This window comes from Salmo salar, chromosome ssa05, assembly GCF_905237065.1.
Source record: "Salmo salar chromosome ssa05, Ssal_v3.1, whole genome shotgun sequence".
NCBI lineage: Eukaryota > Metazoa > Chordata > Actinopteri > Salmoniformes > Salmonidae > Salmo > Salmo salar.
The window spans coordinates 73,791,269-73,807,462 of NC_059446.1; the positions used below are offsets into that span (position 1 = coordinate 73,791,269).

General features: G+C 42.4%; 1 protein-coding gene across 2 annotated transcripts; it reads right to left on the bottom strand.

The window, feature by feature from the left end:
- Positions 1–3,445: 3,445 nt before the first annotated feature.
- Positions 3,446–12,027, bottom strand: LOC106605750 (cytohesin-2). 2 transcript variants are annotated; one of them, XM_045718832.1, is made up of 12 exons: positions 11,828–12,027; positions 10,133–10,283; positions 9,613–9,679; positions 9,278–9,396; positions 9,104–9,184; positions 8,834–8,946; positions 8,609–8,757; positions 8,178–8,289; positions 7,037–7,113; positions 6,816–6,887; positions 6,575–6,729; positions 3,446–6,455 (listed from the first exon to the last, which is right to left on the bottom strand). In XM_045718832.1, the coding sequence occupies exons 1-12, from the start codon at positions 11,892–11,894 to the stop codon at positions 6,368–6,370; spliced, it is 1,251 nt and encodes a 416-aa protein (XP_045574788.1). In that variant the 5' UTR covers positions 11,895–12,027; the 3' UTR covers positions 3,446–6,367. The 2 variants fall into 2 exon arrangements, with proteins under 2 accessions (XP_045574788.1, XP_045574789.1); XM_045718833.1 differs by lacking the exon at positions 11,828–12,027 and adding an exon at positions 10,583–11,095 and having other exon boundaries at positions 7,037–7,115; positions 8,177–8,289.
- Between the last annotated feature and the right edge of the window lie 4,167 nt (positions 12,028–16,194).

Consider the following 16,194-nt stretch of genomic DNA (forward strand, 5'->3'; position numbering starts at 1 on the left):
AATTGACTTTGAAAGTGGTTACATAGGTAGAAGGAGAGAGTGAGGTTGACCAATGGATTCTCTTTGAAAGAAGATTCCTTGAAAAATACAGCTACTATACCAAAGAAACCAAAGAAAAGTTAGACTAATTCATTTGTTTAGTCTTTTTATGTTTTTTCCTGTTTTCCTGTGATATAAGTACATTGAGTACATTTTCTTAAAGCCGGAGTCCTTAGATGTTACATCCATTTTTTGTCTTATAAATTAATGATATATACCCATTGATTCTTGAAGAATATAACTTAGAAATGAATCATGAGCTTAATTCAAATGTCATACCATATCAGAACCCAAAATATAAACTTGTTTTACTCCAATATTTGTGAACAATGTAAATGTAAACAAACACTGTATAGCCTCCAAACATGGTTTAAACTGATAATGTTGATATCATGGGTGGTCAGTCTTTGCATCCACAGCTCCGTCTATGAATTTAAGAGTGGTTACATTTCTCCAGGCCCATATCTCAGCTTAATACCAAAACAGAGGTGGGGTGACCTCTTGTTTCAATTCAGGATTCTAGCTTTGTGTTATTGTTTTGATTTCAGAAAAATGTTTAAATGGTTTACCTGAGACATGAATTCCCAGCAAAGAAATGTGCTTTATGAGTCTTTATATGTATACTGAACAAAAATATAAATGCAGCATGCAACAATTTCAAAGATTTTACTGAGTTACAGTTAATTAAGGAAATCTGTCAATTGAAAGAAATTCATTACGCCCTAATCTATGGATTTCACATGATTGAGCAGGGGCGCAGCCATGGGTGAGCCTACGAGGGCATAGGCCCACCCACTTGGGAGTCAGGTCCACCCACTGGGGAGCCAAGCACAGCCAATCAGAATGAGTTTTTCCCCACAAAAGGGCTTTAATACAGACAGAAATACTCCTCAGCCCTCAGCGACTTATGGTAGAGAAACTAACATTCAATTCTCTGGCAACAGCTCTGTTGGACATTCCTGCAGTCAGCAGGCCATTTGCACACTCCCTCAAAACTTGAGACATCTGTGGCATTGTGTTGTGACAAAACTGTACATTTTAGAGTGGCCTTTTATTGTCCCCAGCACAAGGTGCACCTGTGTAATGATCATGCTGTTTAATCAGCTTCTTGATATGCCACACCTGTCAGGTGGATGGATTATCTTGGGAAAGGAGAAATGCTCACTAACAGTAATGTAAAAAAAATTTGTGTACAAAATTTGAGAGAAATAAGCTTTTGGTGCGTATCGAACATTTCTGAGATATTTTATTTCAGCTCATGAAACATGGGACCAACACTTTACATGTTGAGTTCATATTTTTGTTCAGTATACATACAACACATTTTAAAGCTTGATTTAATGTATGATGAATTGTGCTACATATGGGAGTGAAAATGTAAGGGAGTTACCCCACATTTTTCTTTACCTCTCTTTTTAATGTAGGAGTCAAGTTTCACCCCTAGACCAAGAATCAGCAAAACAGATTTACGATTTTATTTACAATGCACTTTGTATTTAGCAGGTAAGAAAGTTCCACTGAAATTGAGTTCTTGTTATTTAGCAATATTGAACAGAAGTGTGTGTTCATTTGTACTACTTTATTTGTCAATGTTTGTACCTTTTTATTTGAAATCGTTTTGTTGTTTGATGGCCAAGTTTATAAAACATTTCTCAAATTCCTTTTTTATTAAAATGTTATATTAGGCTAATATAACATTTGCTGAAATAACATTGAGGCTTTGGAAATGTTTGATCTGGCTGTGTTTCTATCAGTAGACGTTGTCTGTGAATACTGCACACGTGTCAGAAACTATTTGATACTATTTGTAAATAAAAACCTTGATGTGGCTGTTTGAATGTTTATTTACTAATCCATTTATGTTCTTGAATCCTATTCTGACCTCAGACTGCACCTGACGTCTTGTTTGACCTGTCTGCTTTCCTCACTGCTGATAGCCTGCTACTAACACCCATCACACACAATCAATCTCTCAGCAACCCAATGTGGCCACACTACAGTACCCACAGGTCACCACATCAGGGCAGGCGGCACTAGAGATGGGGTGGCCTATACCAGTGGAGGCTGCTGAGGGGAGGACGGCTCATAATAATGGCTGGAACGGAGCGAATGGAATGGTATAACTAGGTGTTTGATGTATTTGATACTAGTCTACTCATTCCGCTCCAGCCGTTACCAACAGTCTGTCCTCCCAAATTAAGGTGCCACCAATCTCCTGTGACCTATACGGTGGAGATTTGCTTGATTGATCCCATTTTACCTTGTTATCCATGATGGCATGCATGCACTCACAGCTCAGATGTGAACTTAGAACACACATTTAAGCCTGAAGATCTTGTTCCACCTAATGCAGGTGTCAAACTCATTCCATGAAGGGCCTAATGTCTGCGGGTTTTAGTTTTTTCCTTTCAATGAAGTCCTAGACAACAGGGTGAGGGGGAGTTCCTTACTAATTAGTGACCTTAATTCATCAATCAAGTACAAGAGAGGAGTGAAAACCTGCAGGCACTTGGCCCTCTGTGGAATGATTTTGACACGTGCCCTAATGTCTCTTCCTGCCCTTCCTTGTTGGAACATGCAATCTCTTTTGAGTACCAGTCACTGATTCCTAAACGGTGGGTCAAGACCCAATTGGGCCATGGCCAGCTTGTCATGGGTCATGGCTGGATTTGGTCTGGGTTGTAGGGTTGTCTATATTTGGTGGGTCACACCATAGATTTAGATCAACCTCGCATCATTGAATGTGTCCCTTTACGACGTCTGTGAGAGCATGGACAGCGCCATTGAAGCCATCTCCATTTTGAAGCAGTCCATTTTTTTCTGCGAATTGGCAAACAAACTGAGTGTCCACACTGCCACCTGTACTGTGTTGTTAAAACAGATATAAAGCCAAGGTTGGCGATTTACTGTCACATGCAGTTATGGAATGCTTGCTCATGAGTATGATTCATTGGCTGATCCCACCTGATTACCCAGATGGAATCATGTGATCCTTCCTTAACCCATAGAAAGTCCCACCCAGTTGACTACTTCAAAATGGTGAAAGTCCTCAATGGTGCCGCCCATGCTAAAACGACCTTTTGGACCCTAGAGTCATTCTCTATGGGTCACGCAAACACTTGGGCTATAAGTGGGTAACAATTAGGGTGGCAAAATTCCAGGAACTTTCAATAAATTCCTTGGTTTTCCACAAATCCTGGTTGGATTTCCTGCTTATTCTGGGAAATCTCCAACCGGAATTTCAGGAAAACCAGGGAATTTATTGAAAGTTCCCAGAATTTTGCAACCCTAGTCACAATGGAATAAAAGGTCTGGGGAATAATGTTCACTGTAACAAAAACATTTCGAATTTGATCTGCCGACATTTGTAAACTAAGTCTAATAATAACCACTCAAACACATTGTCTCAGTTCACTTTTTGTTTCACAACAGTTGACTGGCACCAGCGTACCGTGGTTTATTGTTTCATAACAGTTGACTGGCACCAGCGTACCGTGGTTTGTTTCATAACAGTTGACTGGCACCAGCGTACCGTGGTTTATTGTTTCACAACAGTTGACTGGCACCAGCGTACCGTGGTTTTGTTTTTGCTACATATAGCACAGATGACCTATCCCTCTTTACATTGTTGTAAAACAAAAATAAATAAATACTAAATCAAACACTATCCCAGGAAGTAGTGGTGTTGGGGTCTGGGGGACAGAAGTAGTGGTGTTGGGGTCTGGGGGACAGAAGTAGTGGTGTTGGGGTCTGGGGGACAGAAGTAGTGGTGTTGGGGTCTGGGGGAGAGAAGTAGTGGTGTTGGGGTCTGGGGGACAGAAGTAGTGGTGTTGGGGTCTGGGGGACAGAAGTAGTGGTGTTGGGGTCTGGGGGACAGAAGTAGTGGTGTTGGGGTCTAGGGGAGAGAAGTAGTGGTGTTGGGGTCTGGGGGACAGAAGTAGTGATGTTGGGGTCTGGGGGACAGAAGTAGTGGTGTTGGGGTCTGGGGGACAGAAGTAGTGGTGTTGGGGTCTGGGGGACAGAAGTAGTGGTGTTGGGGTCTGGGGGACAGAAGTAGTGGTGTTGGGGTCTGGGGGACAGAAGTATTCATTAGTGTTTTTTCTCACAAAAGTCTGTCTCTTTGTTGAGTTGGAACAGTGTGACATCCCAACTCCATTTTGGCAACTTTGCACTTCAAGAATACCCAGATAGGTCTACTGTGTTTCAGTATCGTGTAGTGTACAGCAGCCCTGCCTGAAGGTTGGCTCACTGCTGTGTGTCTGTCACACCAAACACTCAAAGAATAACTAGAGAAGACTAAGAGATCATTTTTTTTGTATCTAGACTTTCCTATGTAAACAACATTTAGAGTAAAACTTCTGTAGTTGTCAGAGCTGGAAGTGATCAAAATATGGATTTGCAAAGCCTTCATCACAACCAGTGAGGATGATGCAGGACAGCCTGGACACCACTGGAGGCTACTACAGTTAGTATTGCCAATCTAAAAAGGTACAGCTCTTTAAAGCCTGTATAATGCTTAAATGTTGATAAAGTGCAGCAGACAATCCTAATTCTGCATTTTCCATATTCAGTCTAATGAAATGTTAATGCAATGACAAACAACTAATGCAAATATCTACGTGTCAATTCAGGCATAATGTATCATTAGACATGTATCCTTAACATTGTTACTCATTCAATACATTTGAATATTTCAGTGATTACATAATATTGAAAGATATATTAGTGCTCCATGTTTGTTGTCCTTTTCAATTCAATCACATTAAGAGGAATCTGATGCCTTTTCCTGGCTTGACTGATGATTCAACTTCAGAACCATCATTTCAGTTCTCATATTAGACAGGTCGTTTCAGACTTATCATAGGGTGATGTCCCAATAACCACCCATAGCTTGCTTTCCTTTTAGATCACAGATCTGACAGGATTGGATGGGCATCAGTATTATGAAGGACACCTATCCAGCCCTTTCACATATCCATGATGGTTATGGTGGAAAGAAAGCCATTACAGGCGTCTGGGACGTGTTTGTGCTTCAGTGAGCCTCATTCATTCAGGCTCTTAGAGGGTAATAGAGGTTCCTTCAGGACGGTAATCTAAATGTTCCAATTGGAGGTTGATTCTATTGTGTCAACAGGGAACACTAACAATCTTTCTCAAATGCACCCAACACTAACAGGAGTCTGGTCCATCTGTGTGTATGGAGGATTAACCCTCATCTCCACATGCAGTCCTACAGTAGCTCTTACAAAACAAAAGATGTAACAAACAAAAATAAACAATAAATTAAATCCGTGTGTGTTGTAAACAATATTCTAATATTCTAACAAGTATTTACAAAATGAAGTATACATTGTAATAAGCTGCCGTTGTAACTTCTTAAAACCCACTGTAGCGTATTATAGAGTTGGGTTTAACAGTTTACGTGTCTTTATGAGGGAGTTTATTAACAGTCTGGTGAAGGAAACGCCAGTGGTCATTGACAAGAGTCGTCGACTTTAGTGTTCACTGCTCAATTGTTGCCTTATTGGTCAGTTTTTCTGGGGACATTTCCCGTAGATGGTTGATCATAAATTGAACATGAGTGACATTTTTATGGTCTAAGGCTAAGCAGTAAGGACCAGCGTCATCTCCTTCACAGAGGCTACAGTATTAAAGTGGGACTTTGTGAATGCTGATATAGACATGCTAACCTGGAGCCAAGAAGTTAGAGGAAAGCACAGCAGACAACTAGGGCTGCATCTTAACACGTTAAAGTGGCTTCCTCAGCCGCCGGGCATTCTGTCCTTCACACAGTGACCGGTCAGAACTGGACCGGTTGGAAACACACTGGTCCGTTGCCCCAATGTTAGATCAGTTACAGATGGAGAGGAAGCCACTTCAGACTGATGAGTTGCAGCCTGTTTGTGATGAAAGGTTCAGTGGCCCTGCTTGCTACCCTGAATAAAATACATATTTATTTCACAGTTCACTTCAACGTCACGGAAAAGAAGGGAGAGATGTAGTGACGAGAAGGGGGCTTTGAGTGAGTGAACTAACTGTGTAGTATGTAGGGTAGTAGTGGACACTTCATAGGGTGGTAGCGTACAGATCAGCCGCTAGCAGCAACAGACATTAGTGGATGAGTGGTGAACTCCTGAACTGCCTGTTTGTGCTGGCCAGTCTCTCAAACAGGATAGCAACACGTCCTCCTCACAAAGAAAGAAAGAGGTAAAAAAAGTGAGGAATGGAATGAATCTAGGGAGGAGAGAAAGGCTTGTGTCCCATGTTGGAATGAGAGATGAAGAGGTGGATGAGGGGGATGAAGAGAAGAGAGGAAGAAGGGAATGTTCTACGGTTGTTCCTCATTCTTCTTTAACGATATGCGTTTCTTCCTGGCAGCCAGCATCTCATAGAAGGGGTCCACGCTGACTGCAGAGCTGGAGAGAGGGATGGAAGAAAGAGAAACAGAATAGAAGAATGTTAGTCTGATGCGTTTCTAAATGTATCCATCCATACACCCTACTCTCCCTTCATGCCTGCCTCCCTCCCTACGTACTTGATGTGGTGGATCCATTCGTCTTTCTCCTCAGGTGTGGGGGCAGAGATGCGGTACACGTTGTGGTTCCCCTCCACCACTCTGCCGTCTGCCTCCGTCTTACAGGCCTTGATCAGCTGACCACGGTTGTTGGGGATGTACAGCTCAAAGCAGTTCTGGGAGGGAAGAGCAGGAGTCAGGAGAAATGGTGCAGTGATCATGTCCTATGTTGACATTCTAAATGTATTGATAACAGACTCACAGGTTTCCTGGGGTCTTCAACCTCCCGGATACTCAGGTTCTCTAGGGGAATGATACCTCTGGGCTCCTTATCCTGAACACACACATTATACACACTATAGTATAGAACACTGATCCACGTTACAATGTTCTGCTACATAGCTCTTTACCCTCTCTGTACTGGATTACATTTCCATCACATTGCTCTACAGTGGCACTTTGGCAGCTATAACGTTGACTTACTGTAGTATATTCAAAGTAGTAAAGGCAGTTGTCTGTGAGAATGAACCATCTTCTTTTCCAGGTCTTCACCCGTCCTCCTGAAATACGAACAGACCAATAGAGGCATAAGACAGGGTGGTATCTGGAGGTTAGCAGAATACCAACTGGACTGGAGAAAGTCATTCCACTTGACTGCTCCACATACTGAAGTAAACATTCCATTACTACACATCACCTTCAGGATATTACAGATAGACAGCTTGTATAGCCTTACATGTCCAATGTTACTGTGCCTTTGTATGTCAATTCATCTCACACGGTAATATGTGACGTCTAATGTCTGTCAAAAGGCATATGTGGACAATAACTTTTCTTCTATACTGCCTGTTGGCCATTTTGGTTCCATAAGAATGATAGTTTCTCATGGACCCATTCTCCCAGTACATACCTCCTGAGAAACAAGCAGCAGCAGCAGAGTGTGGAAATCACAGGGAGAAGCAGAGACAACAGGGACCAGAGGTTTCGGGGGTCGGGAGGGAGAGAAGGGTCGGGAGGGAGAAGACGGCAGAGATATTAGTGACAAACAGATCACAGACCCCACCATGCAAGAGAAGACGGTTCAGACTGCCATGATGCAAGAGAGCGAGGTACTGAAGGAAGCTCCATGTAGAAGTCGCTCAGACACATATCTAGGATCAGTTTACTGTGCCCCAATCCTAAACTTAACATAGCGGAGAAAACACAAACTGATCTTATATGAGAATCCAAGGGCAGCTCCCTCAGTATGGACAATTCTGTCTATTTACCCATCATGCAATGGCAGTCGTAAAATCATAATACATGGACGATGTTTTAGGCAACATTGCTGGACAACAAGTCTGGCAATATTACCTCAGAACATTGGCGGTGTATCATTATCTTTAGTGTAAACCTGAGAGAAGGAAGCAGGCACATAACAGCACAAAGCCTTAGGAGAGAGAGCACACAAGTTTACGCTCACTATCCAATAACCCTGGGGCTGATCAGGACTGTTACAGAATGTTAATATGTTTTTAAGCCATCCAAATAATCCATATTTGGTTTTGAAACCACCTTGAGGTGATCAGCAGAGAGAAGCTGCAGTACCCCCTCCCACCACCCGGCTTCGCCACAGCCAACTCACCTAGTTTGAGGAGCCAGCCCTCTCTGTCGGGGTTGAAGAAGGTGTGTGTCAGGTCGTTCCCATCATCCTCAGGGATCTTGAAGGGCTCGTTCTTGATGCTGTCATAGAGATTCTGTGGTAGACAGAGACAAGAGAGACATTCAGAAGGGTTGGGTTAAATGCAAAAGACAGATTTCAGTTGAATGCATTCAGTTGTACAACTGATTAGGTATCCCCCTTTCCTTTCCATTGAGGAGAGACAAACAGCAGGGAGATTCCCTATAACACACTGATATTTCATCTGAACTAGAGCTTCATTCTGAACCCCTCCAAACTGATGAAAAAAGATGAACAATCACTCAGTCAAGAGCCAACGACACCTCACTTCCACAGAAACTCCGCTAGCCCCTCCCCATAGCTCCTAGGTTCCCCTCCCTCCCTCCCTCCCTCACTCTGAGCAGGTCCTCTGGCAGGTCTCCACCCTCGTTGATGCCTCTGTTCATGGAGATGAAGCGGTCCAATCCAGGCTTGTCTCTCACGTTGGGGTTGTGGAGGCTGGTGTTCAGCATGATGATAGCAAACGACAGCACATAGCACGTATCTGAGGAGAGAGCAGAACCATAGGATGAGAAGTGGCTAGTAGACCTCTGTGTTATAATGACGGTAAGTGTGTGTACCAGTGCTCTGGAAGACCCCAGGGTTGCAGTGACAGTATCTCTGGGCAAAGGCCTCCATCATCCTGTCAATCTTCTGAGCCTCGCCAGGCAGACGGAAACTCCACAGGAACTGCCTGCAGGGGTCACACAAACGTCAGAGGTCAGAGAGAGAGCACTGGCTGCCAGGGTAACAAAGACGCTGATGTAGTGTTTTTATCCTCTAGAATTTGAAATGAATGTACTGTTTTTTATTAAATGTCAGAGCTTATCATAGAGGACACCCCAGCTTACCGGAGAGCCTGGACCAGGTTGAGATCAGTGAACTCATGAAGGTCAACAAACGCCTGCAGAACCTTGAGATTAAAGTCCTCCCTACAGGAGAGAAGAGGAACGTAGACGTCTGATGCTGTTCATCCCAACAATAACAAAGAAGAAAAGAGCAAGGTAGAGAGAGGGAATGGTTACCTCTCTCCCAGGTAGTCTCCTATAGCAGTCTTGTTGAGTCCCTCTCCTTTGTACAGGAACTGGGCAACATCCTCTTGAGTGTGTCTGAGCAACTCATTCTCCACCAGGAACACAATACCCTACACACACACACACACACACACACACACACACACACACACACACACACACACACACACACACACACACACACACACACACAGAGGGTAACTACAATCAAAAGAGAGTAAACGCTCAAGAGATTGATGTTAAGACAGACAGTGAAAGAGAGGGGTTGGGGGGGGGTAGAGTGATGCTGATCAGATTTTTGTATCCATTCCATGTCCCCTTTTCACCTTTTTGGGGTCCATGTTAAACTTCTTCCTTCCCATGGCCACATGCCTGTTCTTCTGTAGAGTTTTACTGCAGGGATGAAAGACAAGGAGTGGATCTCATTCAACACAATACCTCTCCATCAATTATACATACAGTTAGAGGGTAATGGAGAGGACCATTCCAGAGGGGAAGTCACACTAAAATAGCTCTTAGAAATGCTAAATTGACTGAAAACACAATCTCATTTGCAGCTATGACCTGGGGAATTTGACGGGGAGAAGAGAATAGTCGAAGAAGCCAATAAGAAGCTCTATATTTTTACATAAACTTAAAAGTGAAATTGCCATAGATGCAATATTGAGTAAATGCAGAGGTAATCTGAATGCATAGGAAGCTATTTTGGGAAACACAGCTGTCACATGGACTCTCTCTAATCATCCTATTATAATTCAACTTCTGATACACCAGGGGGGAGGGACTGTGCTACACACTGAATAATGGAACTGAAATATTCAGGGGAACAATCTGTGTTTTTCTCACCTGCCCTCTGTGCTGGTCTCCAGTCCTTCCACCTCTATGATGGCCTCTCTGAGCTCGTCTCTGAGCCTCTGGATCTCCTGCAGCAGAGCTCCCTTCCTCCGACGGATGTCCTCCAGCTCAGAGCGCTCCTCTGGACTCAGGTCTACCGGGACTGTAGGGAAGGAGAAGAGAGGTGAGAGAATAAAGAGATGGATGGAGATAGAAAAACAAGGAGCATGGAAAAGGGAGAGAATGGGAAAATGGTGGGTACAGAGAGAACAAAGTTAAAATTGACCTGAAACATGACAGTATTCAAAGTCTGTTTGCTACTGTGCATTTCCAAGATGATTTGAGTTTCTTACTGAAAATTTCCAAAGCACAAAACTAGTCATATCCAATCCCATGTTCCAAACCATTGTTCAATTTCTCTGTCTCTCCCCTCTATTCTTGCTTGTTTCTCCACTCACTGACCTGTACCTAATTCCTCCATTTTGCTTGTCTAGTCAAATGGAAACTTGTGGAAAATCAGGCGGTTGATGATGTGCATCTCATTGCAGCCTTGATATACTGGAGCACTCAACCTTACAGCCTATTCATCAATAAAGACAAGTTCACAGAGCTCAGAAAACCAACTAGTCTTGCACAGAAGTAGCCTATGCACACGGAACAAGTTTAAAATCAAATAAGCCGAAAAACTGGCTGCAGGGCTTTCACTCTCACACATTCCATGGAATCCTGACAATCTCTAATGTGATAGCGGGAGTGGTTAGACATGAAAAATACTAGTTGGGGACAGAGATAAGAGATCTGCACAAAAAAAAGATGTTTACTGTTGAATTAAAAAAAAATATATTCATTCCAAATGACACTTCTCTCTAGCTACTGTCAAACCTCAGATGTTTTCAACTAAAGTAACTAAATGGATTAGATGTATTATCAGCGCTGCACTGATTTCTGTAGCTTCTTCGCTCAGAGGATAGATTTTTTTTCTAACACACCTGTTTCGACTAATTATCAAGCCACTATCTAATTAGTTGTATCAGGTCAGGTGTGTTAGTGCTGGGCTGGAACAACGATGTGCAGTCCTTTGGGTCCCCAGCCTGGACTGGAGTTGAAAAATAGAGACGACAGTATCGCTGCAAACCACAGTACTACCTCGGTAGAGTGACCAGCCAGTACAGTACCACCAGGCCGCGATGGGGTTCATGTGTTCAGGATGCTAAATGACATCTGCAAGTCAACAACAACCCCGTTACCCGCCCCTCAGAATGAGGTGAATAACTAACGAGCTAGCTAACGTTAAGTTATTCAATGTTTTGATTCTTGACGGACAGTAGGTAGGTTTAACGTGAAATAGTAACCAATACTGTAATGAATAACGTTAACTAGCTATTTGGATGAGTGGTCAAACTACAATAAGTAGTTAGCTACAACTAGTTACCCAGTAAGGCTAAAAAGAGTTAGCAAGCTTGCTAACTAGCGAACTAACGTTAGCCAGTACTGTATTATTAGCTTAGGTCGACTGCGGTTGTATGGGCCTCTCATATGAGGAACATTGTATAACAAACAAAGATGACAACTATGCCGTATATTATAATGTACACAACGTTAATATTGTTTAGTGACAACTGTGCTCTAATTGTGTAGTGAAATACCTGCTCTTACAACTAGCTGAGTGTGTTATTATAAGCGAAGCGTTAGCGTAGCGATACTTACTGTAGTCCAGGTCATCCATTTTTGGCGCTTTGCTTTTAGGCATAAATATTTCAGAGTCGACTGTCATTCAATAAATGAAAAAGTAATGGATATATGGAAATATATCCTCCAAATAAAAAGGAAATAAATAAATAACCAGCCTTGCGTACCGAAACCTGGGGCACAGACAAAGGAGGTGGTGGTACAGGAAGTGACGCTAACTTTTTGTTATAAATAAACACGTCCTCACTTTCGACCATGTTTGTAAGGAACTTTTTAACCCAGAAAGAAGCCACACAACCAAAGACACTGATAACAAGTCACTTTCATCTGTGACACAAACATCTGAGGTTGTTTTGGCCAATATAGTAGAACTTGGTTTCTTTCCCAATAACAACCTGGAAAAGGGGTCACTGTATGTTTTTTATTAAAGGTTCAATGCAGCCGATTTTATCTCAATATCAAATCATTCCTGGGTAATAATTTAAATCAAATCAAATTTTATTGGTCACATACACATTTGTAGTAGAGTTTATTGCGGGTGTAGCGAAATGCTTGTGTTCCTAGCTCCAACAGTGCAGAAGTATCTAACAATTCACAACAATACACACATCTTAAAGTAAAATAATGAAATTAAGAAATATATAAATATTTGATCGAGCAATGTCGGAGTGGCATTGACTAAAATACAGTTGAATAGAATACAGTATATACATATGAGATTAGTATATTAAGTGCCTTACTGTGATTATTATTGATCATTTTAATTGAAAACAAACTAAAATCATTTTTTAGGAAAGAGTCATTTCACAAACAAGAATTTAGCTTGGACTGTCTGGGAGTGGTCTGAGTGGGGCGTAATTTTTTAAAAACTTGCTGTTATTGGCAAAAAAGTTTGGAACTCTCTTTCTTATTGATCTTTCTTGTTAAGTTTGAATCCTACTACACCGGCTCTGACGCTCGTCGGATGTGGTAGGACTTGAAAACTATTACGAACTACAAAGGTAAACCCAGACGCAAGCTGCCCAGTGACGCAAGACTACCAGACGAGCTAAATGCCTTTTATGCTCGCTTCGAGGCAAGCAACACTGAAGCAAGCACGAGAGCACCAGCTGTTCTGGATGACTGTGTGATAATGCGCTCGATAGCCGATGTGAGCAAGACCTTTAAACAGGTCAACATTTACAAAGCCACGGGGCCAGACGGATTACTAGGACGTGTACTCAAAGCATGCGCAGACCAACTGGCAAGTGTCTGGACTGACATTTTCAACCTCTCCCCGACCGAGTCTGTAATACCTACATGTTTCAAGCAGACCACCATAGTCCCTGTGCCCAGGAAGCGAAGGTAACCTGCCTAAATGATTACCACCCCGTAGCACCCACATTGGTAGCCATGAAGTGCTTTAAAAGGCTGGTCATAGCTCACATCAACAGCATCCTCCCGGATACCCAAGACCTACTCCAATTCGCATACTGCCCCAATTGCACACCACAATGCCCTTTCCCACTTGGACGAAAGGAACACCTATTTGAGAATGCTGTTCATTGACTACAGCTCAGTGATCAACACCATAGTGCCCACAAAGCTCATCACTAAGCTAAGGACCCTGGGACTAAACATCTCCCTCTGCCACACTGATCCTCAACACTGGGGCCCCTCAGGGGTGTGTACTTAGTCTCCTCCTGTACTCCCTGTTCACCCACGACTGCGTGGCCAAGCACGACTTCAACACCATCATTAAGTTTGCTGATGACACAACAGTCGTAGGCCTGATCACCGACAACGATGAGACAGCCTATAAGGTCAGAGACCTGGCAGTGTGGTGCCAGGACAACAACCTCTCCCTCAATGTGAGCAAGACAAAGGAGCTGATCGTGGACTACAGGAAAAGGCGGGCCAAATAGGCCCCCATTAACATCGATGGGGCTGTAGTGGAGCGGGTCGAGAGTTTCAAGTTCCTTGGTGTTCACATCACCAACAAACTATCATGGTCCAAACACACCAAGACAGTTGTGAAGAGGGCATGACAACACCTTTTCCCCTTCACGAGACTGAAAAGATTTGGCATGGGTCCCCAGATCTTCAAAAAGTTCTGACCCCCTCCAATTGTTTTTCTACACAGTTGCTTCTCGCTGTTTATTATCTATGCATAGTCACTCCACCCCTCCCTACATGTACAAATTACCTCAACTAACCTGTACCCCCGCACATAGACTCGGTACCGGTACCCCCTGTATATTGCCTCGTTGTTGTTATTTTCTGTTACTTTTCATTTTTTACTTTAGTTTATTTGGTAAATATTTTCTTAATTCTTTCTTGAACTACACTGTTGGTTAAGGGCTTGTAAGTAAGCATTTCACGGTAAGGTCTACACTTGTTGTATTCGGCGCATGTGACAAATAAAGTTTGATTTTGATTTGTCTATTAACTCATTTACCACATGGTGACGTCACCATGGAAAGGCCAAAGCTCCATCCCAGCAAAACAGGCTGAAATTTTTGCAGTATTTTCAAACAGCTCTTTCACTAAAAGGGCATTATCCAGATTTTGACAGTATTGTTCCAACTTCAGCGTGGAAATATATGTAAAACACTGAAAAATCTAGTTTTTGACTGCACTAGGCCTTTAATGATTATGTGAGTGACAATGTTCAGCACTTACTTCCTTATCATCACTGAGAAAAGGTCAGGAGATGTGACCTCTCACAGGGCAGACCTGCAGATCACATGGGCAGCTACATGATTATGTAATGTACTCTGGAGTGTCAAATAACTCCTAATAGAATTTGGACCTAGGGAAAACATATGCCAATATAGGTTTTTGCCTGACAAATGTCCAACACAAAAGGATGAGACATTGGTCTTTATAAAGACCCCCACCATGGATGAGTGTCAAGGAAGGGAAAATGCATCCTTTCTCCTCCCTTTCTTCAGGTGATCCAGAAATGATCATATTATGAGAAGGCAAGGTTCCCTCCCTGTCACGTGTTTGCAATCCAACCTTGTCAATTCAGTGATTACCTAAGGAAGGTAGCATTTCAATGTATTTGATCAGGCTCTCTGAGACGCAACAAAGACAGAGACATGAGTTTCAGGATGGTTCAGGGATCAGATATCAAAAGGAAGGAGAGCCTACTTCAAAGAAGAGAGGAAGGAGGGAGGCCATGGGAAGAGGAGGAGCCAGGGGGTGGCAATAATAAGACACTGTGGCAGGGGTAGATTAGTCAGAGGAGAGGGAGAGAGGGGGATGGAGGAAAAGGTTCTGAGACATCAGCTTCCTTGTTTATCAGCGGACTGAGACTTATTAAATCAGCGGACAGGCACTAGGGTTAGACTTTGTTATTAAGTCATGTTTCAAACAATGTTCTTCCAGATAAATATGCTAAGGATGTTGTCGGTAGGGTTATTTTTCCTCTGTTAAAGCAAATCAATGCCACGTGTACTAAACAGATACGCAGATGCAAGGAAAATTTTGTAGAGATAGACAAGTTTACAAGATACATTTATTATTTTAAGGAAAAAACATTTTAAAAACAATATAACTATGAACTGTACATTATATGTATATATTTTCATTTTAGTAATAATTACAAGTTTATTACAGGCCAATCCATCTATAGACAATAAATCTTACTGGCATTAGCAAGGGGTCACACCTCAGGTTGCAAAATTCAGTTAACCAGGGAATTTATTGAAAGTTTTCCCGAAATCCCAGTTGTCGGACCCTGGTCACAGACACTGAGCAGTACATCAGGTTTCAATTGTCACAGCAAGTCTCTTAAAATTGAGAGAATAGTTTTGTAATTATTTGTCATAATGCACTGACACCAGCCCGAGAACCACCATCCAGTCTTGTGAAATGTTTTATCCTCAGGCCATAGATTGAAGGAAGCTTGGTGTATATCCTGTCTATTTACCTTGCATGACCAGGGATGGACAGCTTTGGTCTAGGGATCAAGGCCCCGTTTGAAATGAAATATTTTCCTTCTTTAAAGTAATCACTGATAAAATAACTGATTAGCGACACTGCATCAGCAAGGATTATATCACATAGCCTTCACCTATCAAGTGTTGTGATATCAGGGATTACTCAGAGGAAGGAGTAAAGGTTAAATAAAAAAATTAAGGGAGGAAGGGCTGCATCTGAAAGTATTTGAACAGGGCCTAAAATTAGCAGGCAAGAGAACACAGAGGCCTTGAATTACTCAGGCATGACTAATCCATATCAAGCGGCATGGGTACTGTGGACCAAACAGCCCCAAGCAGTCAAACATGGCATAACTGATTGATACATGCTCAATAAATTAAATTCCTGACATATTAAATTTGTTCCGGTCACAAATACATAACAATCATATGTTTTTGAGGTTAACTAAAACACCCGTT

Bases quoted from the DNA above. Each gene is read 5' to 3' on its own strand.
- LOC106605750 (XM_045718832.1), bottom strand. From the start codon at position 11,894: ATGACAGTCGACTCTGAAATATTTATGCCTAAAAGCAAAGCGCCAAAA. The intron at 9,680-10,132 runs GTGAGAAAAACA...TCATCCCTGCAG, and splicing joins GAGACCAGCACAGAGGGCAG to TAAAACTCTACAGAAGAACA. The intron at 8,290-8,608 runs GTGAGGGAGGGA...TGTCTACCACAG, and splicing joins TGCCAGAGGACCTGCTCAGA to AATCTCTATGACAGCATCAA.